Source organism: Anas acuta, chromosome 5, assembly GCF_963932015.1.
Source record: "Anas acuta chromosome 5, bAnaAcu1.1, whole genome shotgun sequence".
NCBI lineage: Eukaryota > Metazoa > Chordata > Aves > Anseriformes > Anatidae > Anas > Anas acuta.
Window position 1 is genome coordinate 46,488,881 of NC_088983.1, and position 22,478 is coordinate 46,511,358.

At 42.1% G+C, this 22,478-nt stretch overlaps 1 protein-coding gene across 10 annotated transcripts in view; it reads left to right on the forward strand.

Moving 5' to 3' along the window:
• The window catches only part of TSPAN4 (tetraspanin 4), a 332,463-nt gene that overhangs the window by 274,729 nt on the left and 35,256 nt on the right, over window positions 1-22,478 (forward strand). For 9 of the 10 annotated variants that reach the window (XM_068684539.1, XM_068684540.1, XM_068684536.1 and 6 more), the window contains one exon: window positions 3,204-3,278. The exons of the other annotated variant lie outside the window; for it this stretch is intronic. In XM_068684539.1, the coding sequence (XP_068540640.1) occupies window positions 3,204-3,278 (75 nt within the window). The remainder of the gene's footprint in view (window positions 1-3,203; window positions 3,279-22,478) is intronic. 10 annotated transcript variants of the gene reach the window in all.

Genomic DNA, 22,478 nt, shown 5'->3' on the forward strand with positions numbered 1-22,478 from the left:
CTTTGGCACACAGCTTTCCAGAGAAGAGCTGGTCTAAACGGCGAATAGGAGTGGAAAGCTCTGGAGAAACCTCTGAGCCTGCAGAGAGAAGGGCTTAGCCATGGTACCTAACCATCAGTAGCAGAGCTTTTGTTCTGAGATTTCCTAAATTTTGAGTTTCTGACTTTAGAATTTTAGCACCTTCTACAATTGCGCTGTCAACCCTATCCCTATTTCTCTAGCATGAAGTGAAGGACTCAGGAGTGCCGTTGTGGTCCGCCAGGAGATCCAGGCCCCAGGAGGCTGCCGCTGGCTGCAGCGGCTCAGCTGTGCTCGTCCTGAGGTGGGGGCTTTAGCAGAGCTGTGTGACTGGGTGCTGCAGGGAAAACACTCTCAAGTTGGGGAATTTCACTTAATTTGTTGCCATTTAAGGTAAACTTACAATTCCAGATACTGGCATTGAGAAGTGAAGATGGCAGACAGTTAAACACAGCTGCCCCTGGGCCACTTGTGCTGGGCACCATTTTGTGGAGGCGGGCGCCATTTTGTGGAGCCGGCTGGAACCAGCTGCCACCTCTCCACAGGCATGGGGCAGGCTGCAGGCCCCTCACTGCCGAAGCCCTGCCTGTTGCACCCCAAACACCTCCGAGTGTGCTTCACACCCCATGTTTAGGGGCACATAGGAGGGTAGTGGTGGCTTGTCTTTCTGTCGTGCCTTTCCCCTGTGGCCATTGCTCTTGGTGAACCTCCCGGCTTCGGCACCTGTCCCCTCAGGCGCTCCCTGCTCACCAGCCCTGTGTCTTCTCTCAGGTGAGGGAATCAATCCTCTTCATCTCTTCCCTCCCCAGTCCCCTTCTCTTCCAGGTCCAGTTTCTCTAAAACTGGTAGCCAGTTCGTGTCCTAAACCCATCCTAACCCGAGTTTGTGTGAGGGGGCCTGGTATGGCGGCTCTGTGTGAGCGTCACAAGAGGGGGGGAAAGGAGCTCGGCTGGGGTGGTTTGGGAGCTGCGGGAAGTATTAGAGTGAGCTTTCTGTGGTTGTAGGCTTTGAAGATCTTAGTGGCTGAGCCCTCTCATCTGTGCTGGATGTGCGAAATGCAGTTTTTTTTGAAGGCTAATGACTTGCCCACAAAAATCCACCCATAGTTGGGTAAGACAAAAGGCCTGGAATGGAGCCGCACCTCGCTGCAGCTCGCCGCTCCTAACGCTGGAGCGTAAAAGAATTTCAAATTAAGCCACCAGAAATTTAACCTCAATAACGTACTTTGCCCTGCCTCGTTCTTAGAAGTAATTGAAGTGCCTTTTTTAAAGCTCTTCCAAAAGCTTTTATCCTTAAGACAGAAACAAGCTTGGAATGTATAAACCTAGACAATTAAGGTTTGGCAAAATTCTAAGCTGACAAAATTGGGATCCTGTGGTAGGAAATGCTGATCCTTGTTGATAAGGGGAGGGGGTGCAAGTCCTTCCTTTGTGCTAGAGTCTGCTTAATGTAATCTGGGCTATATCAGTGAATTTCACAGGGAGACTGGTGTTCACATGCACATTTTGGAAAGCCCATGTTTTATGGACGAGCAAAAAAGTACCCCACAGCTAAAGAAACAGGGCAGAATGCCTGTGCATCTCTGCAAGGAGTGATGTGATTTGCCTTGTTTCAATTAATACTGCACAACAGGACAAAACTGCAGAGTTTGTTTGTTTGTTTGTTTGCTTTAAAAAAAAGTAAGCAGCAGTAAGGCTGATTTTCAAAGCTATTCGGAGGGCCAGTGCTGAAAGGTAATGATATGGAAATTGGCTCGGATCACTGCCATGAATGAATTCTGTGATTCGGAAGTGGGCCGTAATGGGATCCAGTATTAGGGTCAGGCAAGTGTGAAGATACTAGTGATGAAGATTTGAAAATAAACTTTAATTTAACACTCCTGGGGCAAAATGCAATGAGTTCTGTAGACAGTCTAATTGTAGTAGTGGAAAATGGTATTTTCTCCCTCTTGACCTTCTGTCCTCCATTCAATTACAGAAATCCATAGGTTCAAAGGTTTGGTTTTGACTTGCCAGGCAGTGAAGAAGCTCTGATAAGGTTTTGTAGCTATTAAACTTTCATAGGTTCGCAGCCTTGTGGTTGAAGCTAAAGAGATAGTAACTTTTTTTCCTCTTGGGAATGGGGTTTCAATTAAGTCAGTGTTGCTCAGTATTTGAATTCCAGCCTAGCAAGCTGCTAAGTGTGTGGAATTGGTGTTAAAGGGAGCAGGGCCTTTGTCTGTGCCAAAAAGTTCTGAAAATTACTCTCACTTCGTCATCCGTTTTTGCAAAACTCCGTTTCATTTTCAGCTCAGACAATGGGTTGTTCTAGTCTGTGCATCTTCTGTTTTGACACTGCTACAGACCCGTGCAGCTTCTTAACAAAAACAGAGGACACGTTTTTTCAGAAGTATGTGGCATAGCCTGCAGTTCATCCCACTAAAGATGATCAGAGCTGAGGGCTTCTGAGAATCTACCTGAAATACTGGTGTCAAAGGTTTTTTATCCACTCCTTTTAGCTTTTGCCTTTTGGGTTTTATACAGTTCCTTGGGTTGTGAGGAGACAAAGATACAGACCAACTTTGTGTTGATGTCTTAAGTACAAATCAGCCCCTTCTGGCTAAAGCCCGTGAGTAGTTCGTGTAGCTGCCTGAAACTTCTCTTAAAGCTGGCTTGGTATACCACTGTTTGGGTGTGCCTTTCACTTCTCCCACAGTTCCCCTTGAAAGGGACCACGACTTTATGGTTTATGGATGGGCTACCTGCTCTAGCAATGGGAAGTCTAAACTGTGGTTTTCAGTGATATCTTCCTAATGGAAAAGATCTAATGGGAAAATAAAATAAAGCCTAACCTAGGAAGAAACTTCAAGTGTTGCTGTCAAACAGATCACTAGCCTGGTGGGGGGGACAGATCTTTGTGGGGTTTTATGCTGTTCTCCTGAAATCAGTACTAGAAACAAGCCCTCCATATGCCTGGATAGGGGTGTGTTTCTGCCTAGTCCTTTACCTGCGTTTGTGGTTGTTGCATGTCGCGTGCCTTCTGTTCCACTGTAAGACAGCAGCTTTGCATCTTGCTGCCTGTATGACTCCCACTCCCCTTTCTGCATGATCTGCTGAGTGTATTTATTGTGCATCCAGAAAAAAATGAAATAGATGTTGACAGTTTTTGCTTTTTGTTTTTTTTCCCGTCCCTTCTTCTCTTGACAGTTTTTTATCATGCTGTTAATTATATTTCTGTTGGAGCTCACTGTTGTGATTCTGTTCTTCGTCTACACAGACAAGGTAAGTCAGATTCTTCATTTTTCTTTCCCCTTCGGCAAATTTTTATGCCCCTTTTCCCTATAAATAAATCATGAAGCACTTGGCTTGGTATGCACATCATGCTTCTGTCTTCCTTGAGACACCCCTCTCCGAAAGAGCTCTCTCAGAATGCATAAACAGCCTTACAGGACTGGGCTCTCTTGCTTGCTCATGTGTATAACTCAAGGTCACAGATATTGCCAAGTGCATCTGCCATTTAAAAAAAAAAAAAAAAAAAAGCCACCAGACACACAACGGAAACACAAAGAAGCCAACCAGCCTTACTCGGAGCATGTAGGAAGAGACACCCATCAGACATGAATTGGATTCTTAAAAAATATGGTTACAATTTAAGAACTATATTAATGTTGTACCAAAGGAGGTATTGTAAGCAGAGGTATAAAGGCAAAAGCACACAAATCAGTATCTTTCCAAGTTGGTCCTTGCAACACGTGTACTTACATTTTAGTGAAAAGCCTTTAAGAGTATAAAAATCTAGTACACACAGTTCTTGTTTCTAGTTTCAGATTCGACTTATGTTTGACATTTGTTCCTGTGCTTGTTGTTTCTGTTGCAAGGTCAAGATTGCCTATCTGAATTATCTTTATCATTAAAAGAATTATTTAAAGAAAAAAATTGAATTCTTGCATGGCTAAGAAAAAGACTGAGTCAAAATCAAGTCAAAGAGCATAACCTGCATATTCAATCAAAGTTGTGTAACAAAGTCTCTCAAAACTGACAACGACTAAGGAAAAACTATGGCCTAGGTGGCAAAATTTGCCATGAATTAATAGTCATCAGGTACATAACCACTAAGTAGCATATTTTGTTTGAATGGAAAACATTAGTAACAGAATACAATGAAGATGAATAACAGCCCTAATTTATTCAGTGTATTTAGCAATAACCTGGACGAGGAGTGGAAAGATGGCAACATTACTTTCTAGAAAGGCTCCAAATTATTCAATTAATGAACACAGGGAATGATTGTCAAGTGCACTGCTGAAGGGCTGAGAAGAGCTGGGTTTCTGGATGGCATGTTTTAGTTGGAACTTGGAGTTAACTTGCAAGGTAATTAAAGTAGAAAGGGCAATTTGAAATTACTTTTATGCATTATTGGATTCTGAATTACTTGTAACCTCTTGGGAGAAAGATCTACGCGTCATAGATGACAGCTTAATAAAGGCATCTACTTAATATGCAATGGGCCTCCAAAAACCAAATACAACAGTTGGTGCATATTTACAAAGGGAATCAGAAAATATTATCATGTCATTGCTTAAATTGATGGACTCAACTCACTGTTAATTCAGGATTCAGTTGTGGTTACTTCATTTCAGTGAAGGGTAACAGAAATGATGAGAAGCATTGGACAGGTAAGAGAGAATAGGCATGAAGGAATTATGGAGACTACCCTGATTCGGTTTGGGAATGGGAAGAAATCCTCTGCTTAGGAGATACGTAGAGGAGAAATGATAGCAGTTTCTGAAATGCTGTTATACTAAATGACTGTCTTGTACACGCAAGAAATATTTGAAAATATCAAGGAGTATGTTTAAAAGATACGTGTTTCTTATATTCTATATCTTCATTTTGTAAAATTCCCTGTCGTTGGCAGTTTTTGAGGCTGATAATTCAATAACCGTGTGGGTTTGCAGGATATATAAAAGAAAAAAAGTTGAAACGTTTTTATTCATAAAGCAATCAGTGCTGTTGTGTTGACAAGTTTGTCACGGAGAATGTTGGTCCTCGCTCTTCAGAGGTAAAAATAGTGAACGTGCCAGGAAGCATTCCCCTCCCACTTCAGCCTGCTGGTTTGTGGCATTCCTGTCTGTGTTGTGAGTAAGGATATCAGGAAATCCTGCCTTCCTCCAAGTCACCTACCGTGGGCTGGTGCAGGAGGTGGCCTACAGTTGTCTGTGTGATCAAAGGTTAGTCTAAAATGTGGACTCCAAGTGCAGGTTTACAGGGTTAAGAAATTGCTGTAGTCTGTGTATCACAAATGATCAAATTTGAGGCTTTTAATGGTCCCGTATGACTTTACATCCACAACTTTGTGCTGAGGAAATTAGTGGCTTGTGTCTGTGTTTCACTTGCAGTCCTGCCTACTGAGTGCAACAGCAGCAGCCTGAAACTAGTATGTTCTTACAGCATGCTTAGAAATGGTGTGCTGGCTTTCCTGGTGCACAGAACAGAATTGCCATACACACTGGTACGGAGAAGGTAGCTAACCCAGACAAGTCTGCCACGTTCATTGAGTTAATACAGTCCCTTGGAAAATCAGTGAGGGAGCAGTCTCCACTGACACCCACACAGCAGAAGGTTACGTTAACTTTGCGTGTAAAAGCAGAAGGTGACTGGAGGTGAAGACTTTGAGGGCTTCTCTATCACATGTGTATGGATATGTGATCATATGTATGTATGTGTGATCAGCAGTGCTTTCAATTACCCACCTGCTAGCCTTCTGTTTATTAGGAGCATATATACATGTAAATATTACCCAAGATGAAAATGAACCCTATTATTATTTTCTGTTTCAAGGCTTTAGAGCAGGTTGAATAACGGATGAATAAGCAAAGGGACTGAACTGCGCCAGCTGCGGGGCTGGGGCTTTGTCCCTCGGTCACTCAGCTGGTGCTGGTTTCGTTCTCTCTGCTGCAGAATGGGTGCAGCGACAGGCTGAGCTGCCTGCCACAGTGTGAGCGTGCATCCAGGTGCATCTGTATCCCTTTCTGGGCCCATTGCTTTAGCAGTGGTTAATTATTAAAAAGCATCAAGACAGAAACTCTTTACGGCCATTCACAGATAGGTTTTTGGCACAACACTTTTATTCACTTGCTGCAGGAGAGTGTGCAGCTGTGGAGATGGACAGGACTGGCTGCTGGGACTTCGGGCAGCCTGGACTGAGCTGTTCTCATTCATCAGTTTGGGAGAAGCCACAAAATAGCCTTTGCCTCTCGTTCTCAATGTCTTGGCAGCAGCCTCTCTGAGCTTTTAGGCAGCAAACTTGCTCCCATGCCTTAGGATGTCATCTGCCCATTTCTTGATGGAGCAACGTTTGTCTTGACCTCATGAGATGAGTGCTGCCCTGGACTTCACGGCTCTTTCTCTGAGCTGGCTGTGCAATGTGGTGTTGTAAAGAGAGAAGGGCTTGGAAGAACAGCTCCAAGGAGGAAAAAGGGGGCAAAACCGTGCTTCTTGGAGCTGCACCATGGGTCTCTGGCAGGGGCTGAGCTCACACCTGGTTCACTCTTCTCTTCCTTTTACCATCCTAGCTGGTTATGTTATGAGATACAAATTTTCTAGGTTCTCCACAAGTGATGTGTGGGCATAGGGTGGGGAAATGCATTCCTCTGGGATGGCTGTCAGGAAACATACATAGTACTTCTGTTTTGTCCTGACTCTTCCCAAAGCAGCAGTGAGGGGTTCATTAGCTGTTTTCAGATCAATGTGGGGCATCCCAGGGACTTGGAAGCTCCTGTTGTCCATATGCAAGTTCCCAAAATATAACTTCATATTGTTCTGAGGGCAGAAATACCAGAGTAAAAGATGTGTGGGTCTTGAATGAAGTTCATGTGGTTATGAGTACTGAGGTATGTTCTCTTTCTTACAACACTGTTTTCTCAGGCTAAATTTATGCCCCCATTTGTCCCAGCTCCAGTGACTTTGCTAGAGCCATGTGAATGAATGTCTATATGCAGCTTGAATTTTCTCTTTAATATATATATATTAATTTGATTCCATTTGTTCAGAGAAGCATTTGATATTTTTGTAAATTCCTGTGTGAGGGTCTATATGTATTTATAAAAGATCCGTGGAGTACTGATAAGGGTAACCTTCATTTTTTTTGTGATAAAGAGACAGCTGCTGGGCTCTATCTTAAGAGACTGGATACTCTTTTTATTTCTCGACACCAAATTAGACCCTGTTAGAATATAAATTATGCTAATAAAATGCATAGTCTTGTACCAGTTCTTACTTGTATTATCCTTCTGGTTTTAGCATCTGTATTTATTTTTTACTGTGATGGTTCTCCTGGAGGCACAGAAAAAAAAAAGTCCATATTTACTTTTTTGCAGCTGTAATACATGACTTTTTTCCGTTCTGTTTGTTCAGATGTCTGCATTTTTTTCTGATTTATGGGCAGAGTTATGGTGCTGCTACTTAATGCCCGCAAGTGGAAGAACATAACTAAACCAGCATAATGTATTCTTTTTTTCCCTCTTTTTCTTTTGCAAATGTCAAACTGAATAAAGTAAACCACTTTAATAAAAAAAAAAAAAAAAAAAAAAGGATCACTGACTATGATATTTGATTATGGAAGCAGTTAATGCTGTTGGCAACTCAAAGTTAACACCAGAACTTTCAATAGGGATTAGGCCATTAACTCACTTGGGGATCTCTGTGAAAATTACAGCCCAAACTCCATGCCTGGTTAGCTGTGTTGGAAATAGCTCACAGAATGGTAGATTTGAAAATAATGGCTACTTCTGCTTTTCCTGAAATATATGAAAATGCTCTTGTTTTCTGTGTCCAAGTAAATCGTAATGAATTCACCTCCAGCTCTTACTGCTCTTCCTGGAACACGGTCTGTAGAGGAGCCGCTTCCCAGCAGGAAGAAGGGGTTCACCATCAGGCTGAAGAAACCAATCATACAGAAAATTTAGTTCAGACCTACTGCAGAGACTCAGTTGTTCTGAACTTCAGCAGAGCAGGATGTCTGCTCTGCTGCTCAGCTAACAAAATGCCTCGTGCTCCTGGTGTGTCTAGCACGCAGAGCTGTCCAAGGCGAATGCACAGAAGAGGTTAATCTATTTGAAGATGGAGAAATGAAGGCTAACGTGAAGGATGAGATCATCCCAATTAGGTGCAGCTTCCAGATGGTCTTAGCTTATAGGAGAAACAACAGTCCTTGGAAAGCCCTGCAAGAGTGGCAGGTTGGTCACTCTGCCCTGCTCATCAGTCAGGGGTCCTGCCTTTTCTCTTAGTTTCCTCCATCAGCATTTGGTTAGCCTATGCCATCACATTGGCGTACATTTAAAAACTTCTTACTGGTGAAATTTTTGAGTAATGGTAGAATTACTGGGTCGCTGTATCCTCCTCCTGCCACAGTGAGCGTGGCTGTTCTGCTCCCTTGTAAGGCTGGGGGAGTTTTGGAATGGTACCAGGGCAGGTAGTATGTGTGTTTGTCAGTGTGCAGGAGGCTCTCAAGGGAGCAAGGCCATTTTTAAGTCTCCCTGGTATTTCCGCAGGGATGTGCTGCGTTACCATAACATGCTTCAGAGCATGCGAGGTCTGAGCAGCCAGTGCATTAACACCTGACTTTTCAGTTAGAGCTCAGTTTGTTGTGTATTTAAAAGAGCTCTCCACACACGGAGCAGTTCCTGGCATACAGCATCTCTTGGGCGGTGTTCTGAAGCTAGGCTTTTGCTCGAGTGCTGACATAGCTAAAAGCCATTCCTCCCCTAGGCAGGAGTAGCAATGCAGCCTGAGGTGGAGGAATCCACGGATCATCTCCTGGAACTGAAACACCCTGCAATTACTGCTCTGTCAGGGGCGGGTGCCTGGTCAAGTATTTTACTTCTCTAATGCAAAATAATGTTATATAAATGGTGATAGAAAATAAGAAAAGGCAGCAGTGCCTCTGTGGTTTATTTTACTTGGTAATAAGTGTAATTTTAACTAGTTTATTAGCATTTCAGTACTCGTGTCACACAATAGGGAGTTGCAGAAATTTCATGAAAAGAATTTAATTATAACCAATTCATTTTGGCTTCTTTTCAGCAAAGTCTTCAGGCATGAGTATATATCTGTCTCTATTCAGCAGATATCTTAAGTGCATGCTTAAATCCATGTGATTTACTTAATCATATACTAAAGTCTTGTCAACTTTGATACACACCTTTTGTGTTCTTTCCTTTTAAAAGAGATCTTGCTAAGGAAATGCTAATGATAGTGAAAAATCCTGGAGATGGTGAAGATGCATCACGTTTTTCACTTCACAGGGAATTTAGTGAAAAGAATGACTGTTTGCTTTAAAGTGTTAATGGTTGTCTTGTTCTGTTTGTTCTGGAACAGCTTTTCATTTAGCATCTTGATCTCCAGCACATCACTTTAACCCTTTTTTTTAGGCAGGGGCAGGTGTGGAGGATGGAATTTATTTGTCTCTGTGGCTGAAAAAGGCAAATACGCCAATGGAAATCCCACGGTTTCACTAATTCATTTGTCAAAGGAAGATTTCATTGAAAGTAGACCTGCAAAATGCTATTAACGGGGTTGTTGAAGGATAGCAAAGTATTGATGAAAAGAATTAAGTGCATGCTCAGAAATAGGTGTTACTCGGGAACAGTAACTGCAGATAAAATGCATTAAGGCTCCCCACTGGGAACTCTTGATCAATGGTTGATCAAGGCCTAATTGATTCCTTGAATAAAGTGTTAGCAAGGGAATGGGTGCGGGGAAAGGAAAATCAAACTTCCCTAAATTAAGCTCCATGCCTAACACAAATACCCCGTGTAAAGATTCGATAATGCAGTAGCCTGTCAGCTCTTTATGCCACATGTCGTCCTGTTTTGGCTGACTTCAGAAATGAAGATTAATGTAGGTGTCTCAGCCTGGTCAGTGCCCATTTTTGTTCATACGCCGATGAGCACGATACAGTTCGTATTGCACCGCTGCACGATTTGGAGTTATGCTTTTTCTCAGGAGAAATTCTGAATTCCAACTCGGCTGACTGGGAAATGAATTCCCAGAGCTGTATAGATGAATCAAACATAGCTGCCACTGCCATTATGCCTGGCTTAAAGCCAGCCAGATCTGCCTTATATTTCCTGACATCACTAAATTCATCTGGGGGTCCTCTGATAAATATTTGGCAATGGATCAGTGAGCACACAACAGAAAGAGATGTTTCTGGGCTTCCTTCTTGCTGGTTTGTAATCCTTAATTAGAGGTTATCTCGTAATCTCAGGGGCACATCTGAGTAGGTCCCTAAGTGGGGAACACTTTTACAACAATTGGTTTCCTGTGCTCAGAGCTTCCTAGCAGACAAATAGGAGTGGTGCAGGACTTCAGATGGCCTCTGCCAAGGAAGAGTAAGAAAAGAGTAATGCCAGTTATTGAATACATGGCACAGCTGCGTGCTTTTTGTCTGGGCATCTCAAACCATATTACAAATGGAAAGTAAGTAGTTCAGCTCCTCTTCTGACCGGCAGAAGTGCTGTTGAGAGCTGAATCCTCAAGGTACAGTGTCTCATGGGAAATACTAAATGCCGTCATGTCTGAATGTGCTTGAGGGAACCTTACTATTCTGGAGGCCAGGTCTTTATTTGATTCATGTGTGGTCAAAGAAGCCATTTCAACATGTAGGTGGATCAGGAATTGAAAGCGTGCTGGCGGTCGCTGCTGATAGGACTCAAGGAAATGGCACTGGTTTGCATACACCTGATCCATGCTGGTTTTAGTGGTGTCTGACCCCCAGCTCTGCATCTGTTCTGAGTGCTGACACATTTCATAGCACTTTGTTAGCAAAAAGAGAAAAGAATGGTTTAGAAAGCTAATAAAATAAATGATTAAGACAGCTTAAGACATTTAAATACAGGCAACATCAAATGCAAAGGAGTGACGGAGGTAGTATATTGAAATAGACAGCACATTTTTTATTCATTCTATGAACATTTTTGATGTGTCACAATGTATTTCAGACAACATGAGAAAATGACAGTAAACTAAATGTTTAACGTTTCTTACATGTACAAAAAGAGAAGGGAAGGTGGCTTTTTGTGTTATCAGACTGTGCAGGCCAATAGCATACAGCCCTTGTCTTAGATTTGTCAGCTGCAATTGAAAAATAATGTTGTGGGTAGGCTGCTTTATTAGTGTAATTTGCAGCTGAAATTCTTTCAGCTCCTTCCTTTTAACTCGGTGATGGTGTACACAGGTTGACTCCAAGCTGAAATGAGGAAAGGCAGATCTGTTGATCAGCAGCTCCAAACCACTGCAAAATCAGGGACCTCTTTGGTGATAAATTGTGCTGAAGCTGTGAAGTTCAGATGCAGGAAGGAGGTTCAGCAAGTGTTCTAGCCACTAGTCATCGGAGCTTTTGAAATCCATTCCCAGATTTACAAAACTGGCGTACTCAACAGTGCGTAAGAGCTCATGCCAATAAAACTGCAGCCAAGTATATCTGTAATCATCTTTAATATGGACCAATTTTCTTTAATCATTTGAGATCTTGGACTCTCTCTTTTTACAGATGAGCACCAAAATCAGTCATACTTGACGATGGGAAAAGGTTGAGATGGAAGAGAGAAGTAGTTTTGAGTTAAAGGGTTATGTGTCTTAGCAGGAAGCAGAGAGAGAACTTGGCTTTACCATTTCTGAATCCACACATTTCCTACTTGAAGTTTTGAGTGCCTCTGATAATCCAGATGATGGTGGTATAATACAATTTCTCTGCAGTGAATGAGGCGTATGCAAAGATTTTTTTTTAACCTGGGTGCAATTTTAATTCACTTAGATGTACTGCAGTTATTTTGTGTGCCTTCTCTGTCCCTATAAATTGGGGAAATGTATCCTTGAGAACAGAGTATCCTTGTATCAGTTCAGTTCTTGCTGAAACTCACTCATCCTTGTGTACTCCTCCTCCTGCTACTAGCAGTCTTTGGTGCAATTTAGGAAGGATTATTTTCTGTGATACATTTCTGTCTAATAAATCAGTCTACATGTTGAGTTGCTTGCTCTTGCCATTTTGCACATCACTGCTGCAAGCCAAGGATGTTGTTGCTCTGCCAGACGTTTGTGCCATCTGCACCTTGCCATTTTGAACCATGGGAAAGCAGAACAATACGTGTCATCGTCTTCTGCTGTGCTAATGCTTCCTCTGTTGACAAAGTCCTAACCTCAGCATTTAGGAAACCTTTACAGAGGTCAGCTCGAAGGGCATATTAAAGTGCAAATTGAATTGCATGTTATAAGCTAGTAAATTACATAAATGTAGCAAAATGGGAAAGATTCAAAAGATCATTTGAAGGTACTTAAGAAAACAACTAAAAAGTCTTTCTCCAGAGAACAATGACAGGGGGAAGTCATGAAGCATAACAGGGAAAGATTTTGATTCAAAACCGGATGTTAGATTGATCACATAAGACATTCATTTTTTTTTCTTTTGAAAATTCAGGACCAAAAGAGTTACAGTAAGACTTGAATTAATCAAAATTACTGAAAGGTTATTTAAAAGCTGGGAAGAGAATCAACATTACTCTCAGAACAACACACACAGAAGAAAACATCCTGTAGATTTCTTTCAGGTCCACCTTTTTATTTTGATGAATAGAGAATGCATTGTAGTTGGCAGAAAAGCCGCTGAATACATTCAGACAAAGAGAAGCAATGTTTTTTTCAAGGTCAGGTAGCTTGGGGAAAAAAAGAAATTGATTTTCTTTTGGGGACTGTGAAGAAAGGAGGAGCAGAATGTTGTTGCAAGCCTTGAAGTATGTTGAGATCCGACTGGTATTTAAGGCAAATGTCAGTGGAGTGTCCTTGCTGCTAACATCACCACTCGTGGCCATTGAGTGGCCAGGTGCAGCTTCCGATGGTAGGGCTGTTCTCAATAGAAACCTGCCTCGTGCTCTCTTTGACACTGATTTACGTACAAATGGCAGAGGCAGCCCTTTCACCATCTTGTTGTTACTGCGGAAGAGCCTGGAGCAATGAGGATTGCTTTTCCGACTTCCCCTTGTGAGCTTTCTTTCTCTCAGCTGTATTCATGGCAGCGGCAGTTTCCGTGTGAGAAGTGGCAGTAAGAGACAATTGGACAAGTTACGACTCGGGCAGCGGAATGGCTCTTTGCTGCTGGGTCTCACAGGTTTGCCACATCCATTTTAAGCCATTTGAGGGTTTAGTTGCACAATACAATAATACTGGGTGTCAGCACAAAAGGAACACATAAATTACCACTTCCTATATGGTGAAATCCTGTCCCTAGTGAAGTCAGGGGGAGCTGCACAGTTGTCTTGTATGGAACAGAATTAGCTAGTAGCTAGTCACCGTTTTTTTACAAAAACTATGGAAATTGAGTGTGTCTGAAATCTGTGTTGTCTACCAACCATTGGACTTCATTTTTTGCTTTATAATTATTTATTGAGGGCTTATAATGTCAAGAAATAACTTTCCAATAACAAAATGCTCCCACTGGTGCATGTCATAGGTTTGCAGTGATTAAACAAAAGGGGAATATTTGAATTAAAGTGAGTTAGAGCTTTTTCTCTGTGATATTTATTGGAGTGCTTTTCTAATTAGCTTCTCACCATCATTTATTTTAAATTACTTTTTTTTTTTTTAATACTTGCTTCCAATTCCTAGGATATGCTTGAAAGGAAACTGCTAAGGGGACAAGGAGAGACCTCATTACACACAGCTGGATTTTTTTTAGGATTTGATGGGTCCCTTTTCAACACAGTCATTTATTAGGTTTTGTGGTTGGATAGGGTTAATATTTTTATACTCATCTCATGAGGATCAGCTAGTGCTATGTATGGAAAAATGCAGAATGTGGCTTTTTGCTTCCACACCCTTGGTGAGGCTGTGCAGATTCCATAGGATTTGGATTCTGGGTTCCTTGGGCTCCTCGCTCCCGATCCAGCGGGAGCTTCTGGTGTGCTCCTTGGGCGCCACAGCATTATTGTGTAGCTCTTTGAAGGTATTAGATCAGTCTCTGAGATACAAAACTACTCTGCTGCTTGATCTGGGAAACAAAAAGGCACGGTTATGGCTTAAAGGCCTTCTTGCACCTCTTCCAGAAGTGATTTGAGCAATGGTTCACCAGGGAAGCTGACTGTTACAAAGAGACCTGTTTGCTATGTGCCTGGACCACACGGGGGAGATGCTCCTGGCAGGCAATGCTGTGAATTTGCCCGTGTCTTGCCTCTGCTGTGGCCTCTTAGCAGACAGGTCCCAACCACCAGGTCTAGAGACAGACAAATAAACTCTTCCCACGGGCCCTTAGGATACAAGCTCAATACAAATGAGCAACACCATATTTTAAATATTTCAAACACACTATTTTCTAATTTTAAATATAAATATATCTCACACCACGTGTATTTATTTCCAGTCCAAATAGCGTGCCACACAGAGCCTGTAAGTGTCACTCAAGAAGTCCTTATCCATGCCACAGCCTTCAAGTTAAAGTTGATACATCTCATCAATCTCCTGTTTGATTTTAATAGCATATTAAATTCAAGGATTCCAATACCACTCTTTCTCAAGGTTTTTCCACGTGAACCTTTGTAGAGGAGGTAAATTTACCAGAGAAGGGTTAAGTCCTGTTCTACACAGATCTTTGTGAAAAGTGGCAGGGCTGGAGATTTAGAAATGAAGGTGATGAAGGGTCTACAGTGCTCTGCTTGAAGCTTGTTTCTTCAGTCACATGGTGCTTATTATTCTCTTTCTCATTGAAGACTGTCTAATTCAGCTTAACATCATGAATCCACAATTTAAGGAGCTTGAACTAACAGGATCAAGTTTGTGATTGCTGGAAACTTTGCAGTGCCCTGGTTACTCTAACCTTCCAAGAGGAGAGGGCGTGGAGATGGTCCATGTCAATTCTGACTTGCAGATCACTTCACCTTTTGTACTTGAAATGATTATCTAGCAGGAATTTTAGGTCGCATGCAGGCAAGTTTTATTCTGATTGAAGAGAGTTAAGTGGAGTTAAGTAGGCAAGAATTTGACACTTGCTAGGGAGGTGGTGCTTCTGCAACATGTACGTGCCCTTTTAAGTGGAGTTGAGGGAATCTGATGAAGAACAAAAATTAATGCTAAAGGAGAAGGAGGTTGAACAGACAGTTAACTACATCCCGCATAATAAAAATGTGTTTTTAAGCCAAGAGTGGTTGGGTGTCTCTTCATTGTTGACCCACTTAGAGAGAATTAACTAAGGCTTGAATCTTGGCACTTGATGAAGCTCAGACCTGCCAGGATGTGAAGTGCACACCTGCAAGCTGTGGCCGATGTGGAGTGACACCGACTGGCAGTAGCACTTCACAGGGAAGGTTTCTTTGCATGCCAATTAATTGTACATGATTTATATGATACAGCCGTATCCTAGTACGTCCTCTTTTCTGTGTCCTGTGAGCACAGAGCTGAGCCTCTCTATGTACCAATATCCCTCCCCAGGCCTGTCTCAGGAGGGGCTCCTGGGCTTCGGCAGGTGGCTGTGAAGACACAGTGTGGGCTTTTTCCTGCACATAAAGCTATTCCTTGAACAAAGTACATATGGCGCCTAAAAGAGAACTTGTTGATTTGCAGCAAGAGACACTTCGATTGGTCCTTCAGTGCCCCATGGCCTTACCTCACCCCTAGGGTCTTCCTTTTTGTACCTCATCAAGGAAGAGTTCCCTTTTCTGACCTCGATGGTCAGCAACTCCAGGCAGCAGGGTTAGGTGGGGGGAAAGCAAGTGTATCATGCTACTGCTTTTTTCTGCTGCCTTTCCCCTTCCCACATCATACCTGGACGCAGATTGAAGTTGCTGATGAAGGGAATGAGTGCAGGTCTATGCCCTTTGCTTTGCCAGAGATGGGTATGAATACGATTGGTCCCCATGCTGGGAGTGTAGCTTCCAGCTCTCATTTTACTGCTAAGCATTACACAAATTGTGGCAGAAAGGGCTGCTCAGGATTCTCCAGGCAGCATTTGTTCTCCAGCTGTCCCCCCATCCTGAGGAATGTGGACCGATGGCACAAGTAATTTAATGTGATTAAATGCTAGCCCCCAGTGAAGGGAGTGACGAGGGAGATTCTTTACTTATTCCCCATTAGTCCTGAGCAAGCTTGCTCGTGAATCCTGTAACCTTGGCAGCGAGAGAACCTCCTTTTGCTTTGCTATCTGCAAGGAAATGAATTACACATGCACAGAAATTCATGAGCACTGAATACTGCAATTAATTTTGTTAAAGTCTCTTTATATATTTAGATAGGGAAGAGGAAGGAGGAAGCTTATCACTGGTTATGAGTCTGAAGCCACAAATCTTGTGCAGCTTTCACTTTGAGATAAAAATGAATCTATAAGGAATCCAAAACCTCTTTGTTTATTTTATGTATTCTAAGAGTGAGAAATGATGAAGGCAGTAATATAAAGTAGTGTTAACTGCGCAATCCGCATGTTAAATTGATTAACATGGAGAAAACACATTAATAGCTTTTTATTAGTAGTCTGAAAACTTTACAATGGCATTTATTGGAACAGAACTGAAATGTGAATGGCAAATCATTATAAATCTCAGTTACTGTGTGGTGGCCTAAACGTTGTCTGAAAATATTTTCCAAAATACAGTCCAGGCGTTGAATGTAGCCAGTTTTTCCCATTTAACCTTTCATTTGTACATACTAAGCAAGCGATCACATTGCAGATGAGAAGTGGGATGTAAAGCTGGATGTATTGGATGTGCAAATTCTCGCGCTTTATGGCCGAAGCAGGTGCATGTAAATGTTTCATCAGCACACCCATTAAGCTCACAGTGGTAAATTTAGCCACAAGCCTTGGAGAGGTGCTTACTTTGCATTTAATTTAGAACTAAAAAAAGAAGTAGCAGGTTTATTTAAAATGCATTACATTCAGCTTATTTAATATTCTTATTCTCATGCATTCTTATCCATTATGTGTATATAAAAATAAATGAGGAAGTCAGAGAAATACACACGCATCTCAGGGATGAGGGTAGTTCTAATGTAGGTGAAGTCTGGCTTAGAAGCCAGCCAGTAATGAACGTGCCTGAATTTAGGGGTAACCCCATCGACATTAGTGGCACTCCCCTCTCTTCTTAAACTACACCAAATATTGATAGTTTTCACACTGCTGCACCATGTGCTAGCACTGTAGGGACATTGTGGTTCTTTTTCATCTTCTTTTTCCTATCCTTTCCTTGTGGCCAGCATCAATCAGCTTGCAAATTGCAGCATGCTCAGGCTTGATTGCAGTGGGGGTTTCTTTTCCACATGCTTCCTGACTTTGCAGCATTAACTCTTGCTGCCGCACAGCCTCGCTCTGCCACAGGTGAGAAGATGCAGGGACTTGGCTCCTCTGGCACTCACCTGTCTGAGACAGCAGCACTTTGCACTTCAGCACAAGGAGGGTTTTCTTTGGGAGTTATGTGGAAGTCACTTAACATGAAAAACATATATTTTATCACATTAGTTCAAAATGGGTGGCCAGAAATTGTAATTGCTGGGCTAAGGGAGTGATGTTATGATAAATTGGGTACTGTAAATAAAATGGCTATCTGTAATTAAAAGGAAATATATTCCTAATTGGCAGGTTATGTTGAAGGGAGTTGGCAACAATGCATGAAGCAGATTTGTCTTGGTATCATCAGATACGTACAGGCCAGTACGCCTCTGAGAAGTGTACTTGAATGCCATTTGTTTGGAAACTATCTACCTATAAAGTGCGGAGTATTTATACACTAAGTCCTTCAATATCAATCAAAGTAGCATCATCATCTTTCTCCTGTTTCAACATGTCCTCAGCCAGAAGCACAGGATTCAGCGTGGTGAGCGATTAAATTGGCACAAAGATCTGAGCTTCTCTGGTGTGGATTACTTGCTTTGGCATGTTTTTATTTATTCCCTTCTCTTTCATGGGATGGAGTTTTACTGCACTCTGTCCTTGCAATTTCTCTGTAAATAATAAGAAAACTTATTAATTATACTTGTTCCTGAGTTTACCTTGTGTCTAATCACCAAGTTTTAGAAGGTAATTTTAACAATTTTGGAAGCTTTTCTTAAATTGCCTGTTGATGAAAAAAAGAAAAAGAAAAGAAAACAAAACAAAACAAAACAAAAAAAAAAAAAAAACTACTTTTTTCCCTGTCTGATTATTTTTACCAAAAAGGTATTTCGTGGAAGATGGGAGCACATTTTTCCGCCCTCATCCCTTCCTATCTTGTTTCATCACAAGTCACACTCCGTTAGAGTCCTAATGCTTCTATCAATAAATGATGGATTTGCCAATGGTGATTTAAGTTTAAAATTACTTAGGAAAACTTAATGAAGCCTGCAAATCATGAATTAGATTTCAAAGAAATTGCCTCTGACAGTTAAAAATTAGAGGGCCAAAGTAATTTCAAAGGTGGCATTTTTTCCCCTCTGTAGATTTTGGACAGGTCAAAGCAGAGGTGGTTCTGTGGGAATTATTTTTTGGAGCAAATCACGGGTTGGCTCTTGCTGCAGTAACTGTCTCGTACTGCTGTGTAGTGGGGTGGGTGACATAGTGATACAGGAGAAAGCTCAGCTGTGCTTTAACTGGCTGTTGCGAGTGCTGGCCTGCTTTTAATCTCCACTTCCCCTTGGCTTGAATGGTGTAGGACGTTCCTGGTTTTAATCCTGCTTCCCAGCCTTGTGCCCTCGTTACTAGACTGCTCGCACTGTTTGTCCTCAGGGGGCAAAATCAATACCCTGAGACTTTCTGCCGTTGTCTCTCAGTACAAGGTTATGATTTTATAACCCCAAATGTGTTCTTCACAGGTTTAAAATGACCATTTCAGAAACTGCTTTGCCCACGTAGGAGGGGATGCCTGATGCTGGCTTGCAGTTTCACAAGGAAGAGAATCCCCTTCCTCAAAGGGCACGTGGCGAATTTTCTGTTGCTTGGGGTATATTAATTTACGTAATTAGATTTGTGAAAGCTAACGAGAAGTTTCCTGTCCTAATTTCAGCATATCTAATGCAATCTGCAACAGGTTGTAGGTCTACCTAAAATAACTGGGTGAAGAACCGTGGTTGCCCCATTGATGTTCCCCTTTCTTTTCCCCCAAATCCAAGGAGATAAGAGTAGTCAAAGGTTCACAGTTTTTAACTGTTTTGTACCAAAACCCCTGGAAATACTTCTGATGTTTGGTACTTCTGGTCTGGCTGGTAGGCAGCTTGTTTCTGAAGGCTGTTGATCCCTCATTTGGTCAGTTGGAGCTTAAACTAGAAGGTTTTCTAAAACAGAAGAACAAACAGGAATGTTGTGCATTGTTTAGGTGTAGCGTAAATCATACAAGTTCTTTTCCTCTACTAATTTTCATTGAAATTACCTTGCAAATGGTGCCTTTCTTCATCAGACTTTTAGTGCATCTTTTCCAATATTACCATTTACAGTGGTTGTTCTGGAACTTGTGTTTTTTATGCCCTATGTAGTTTTGGTGATAGCCATCCACCAAATACCCAGCTTTCTGTTTCCCAGTTTTTTTCTAACGTGTTGAATTTTTTTCCCATGTGCCTGCATAAGCTGTCTTAGCGGGAGGCATTCCAGCCCTGGCTGATTAGTCTAAGCATTTCTCTTGTCCTCTTAATTTGTAGCAAGAGCTGAGCGCAATGGGTTTAGTAATTGAAACTTGATTCAGTCCTTGCAGTTAAGGACGCCAGGTCTCATTTACTCCATGTATGCCGAGTGTCATTTTTCACGTGCAAAGCTGCTTTATGCAAAGCCTCAATGTCTGTTGCTTTTGATTTGCGTGGTTTCAACTCAGTTTCCAGGATTAGATTGCTTATGGCACGCTTACCTATCAACAAACTGTTTGTATGATGATGAGAGGCTCTGGTTTGCATGATGCAGTGTTCCTCCTGACGCAGCTCCAGCTTACACCACCTGTGGCTCTCGCCTGAATGTTTCCCTTACCGATCAGCGTGTGTGTTTGGCTGCAAGATTGGCTGTTCCCACCGAGGTGATGTTAGCAAAGTGATCATTACTGCTCCGTAACAACTGTTGGCGGCGCTGGGGCCTTTGCAGTGTAAGATCATTTGGAATCCAGTCCCTGTCTTGAGACTTTCTGTAATGTTATTGTGGTCCTCGTCGTTTTAGTGGTGCCAATCTCAACCCTGGTTCTAATGAGCTCTGAAGCACCCTTGTCTCTGGTGACAGCAGCGAGCGCTGTCACCTCGTCTTGAGCTCCTTCACTGGAGCATGTTGAGCGTGCATATTTGCATATAAGCCTCAAAGCCTTTCTTCCTCCAAATGCTCTGACTCCTACGCCATTGATCCCCGGGTTCTCGCTCAGCGATTTCTGAGTTTCTCCTTGTCAGATGTGTTGCCACCTTGCCTTTTTGACACAACCCAGTTCAAAAGTTGTGGCTTATTTTTTTCTGTTGTGAACATGCTGCAGCACTTCCAGTGCCACCAACTGGGTTTCAGCACTGCTTCTTCTCTTGCTGACTTCCAAAATCCGGAGATTTGGAATCTGACCATGGACCCAGGCAACACTCAGAAGAGTATTTCATGCATTTATGTTCCAAAGCAATACTAGATGGGATGCGGTCTTCTGAAATTACATAGTATATATGTTTTCTGTGTTGTTGAGAAAGATATGTGAGGCCACTGGCTTTTCTTTCTGCTCTGTTTGTCTTCATGGATGTGATAGCAAGAAATGCAGCAGCACTATGCTGGGTTCAGTAGTAGGAAAAAACAACAAAACCCTGATACTATAACATTTTTCTATTTTGGAAAAGAAATCACAGGTAAATAAACTTTATCACAGATAGAGAGCCTCTACACTTTCTGTGATAACTGCATTTTCCAGCAGTCAAACCCAAGGAAGGTGAGAGCTGGCACAGCAAAGACTTCCCCAGTTATTGCTGGCAGACTGCGCTGCATCACCAAGCAGCTCGGGTGAGGGCTGGATGCTGCCCATCTTGGAGGTACATGGCAGAGAGGACGTGGTCACTGCATAGGATCAGATGGGGGAAAATATCACCCACACGTCATAGGAACTAAATGGTTGTTACTGACACCGAGTGCCCCTTGATGCTCAGTTGAAGCTACTGTATATACAGTACTGGATATTTTGTTAGATTCGGAGCTGGTTCGAATAGGCGGGGTAGCTGCAGCATCTGTTAAATAGCCACGTACGTCATCAGCCTGAGGTAAGAAGCTGACTGCATTCAGCATAAAAAAGGTTATGCAAAGTAACGCTGATGGTGAGGCAAAATGACAAGTATGGCTATTTCTTGGGCATTGGTTTGTTTTTATTCACATTTTGGTTTTTAATATTAAAAAAATAGTGGAAATCATGAAGTCTCAACATTTTACACCAAACCACTTTTTAATAAACACCAAGATTCTCTACTATACCTGCTGGATACAGTAGCAGGAGTATTATTCAAAGCTCCATGAGACTCTGATGTGACTTTTGAAAGTATCCCAAGAGCTGGCAATACTGATAAAAATACAAGGTTGCTCCTTTGGATTAGTGACTCATTTGCAGGCTAATCCCAGCCTGTAATTTCCTTGATGCTGTGCAGTGGTAGGGTGGGTTTGTTTGGTTTGGTTTGGTTTTGGTTTGGTGTTTTTTGCATGCAGGTTGTTCAAAAACCATTCTCTTTGTCTTTTTGCTATTCAATATTTAGCTTGTGCACTTTGTCATCCTGGCCAAATTGGGTATATTTTCTTTCTGTGATAGAATGAAGAAAATGTGTTAAATGATCAGCAGTGAACAATGAATAAATAGCAGAACAAGTCTCAGACTAATTTTCATTCTTGCTAAAAGTAACATTTTCTAGCATTTATAAACGAATTCCTCAGTCTTTCAGTACCCTCCAAAAAAATTCACAGCTTGCACTTCTGTGTGTATATGTTTTATTTTCACTGCAGCAACACCCGAAGGCCTCCGCTGTTGTTTTTAGGCCTATAGGATCAAGTAAGGAAAATTGTGATCTCTGCTCCAAACATCTTTTTGTCCCGTAGGAGCTTTATTGCTATCGATCCAGGTCTGTCTATATTAAGGTTTGAAATGAGCACCGAAGCGTGTCACAGTCACATCGGACTGAATGTGAGCTTTTCCTGTGCTTCGGGTCCTGAGTGGCAGGTAGCCTCACCGCAGCTAATCGCAGCACTGTGTTTTCTGAAATTGTTACAGTTTAGGTGATGGAAGTTTTTCAAATAAAAAAGGTAATGGGATTCTGAATAGGATGCCGTGAACCGGATGCTTTTCTAGAAAAAAGTTCCTGCAGAACTAAAGCAGGACTAGGGAGTGTGGCGAACATGGGTGTCCGTGGCAGTGAGTGGCCAGAGAACAGAGGCAGTGTCACTGCAAACAAAATTAGAGGAGCCAAAGTGACTCAGCTGTTTGGGCTGACAAAATCACCTGGCCTTGACTATTGAAAGGTGTATCGAAGGCGTTCTGTGCTGTGTGTCTAGGGGTCTTG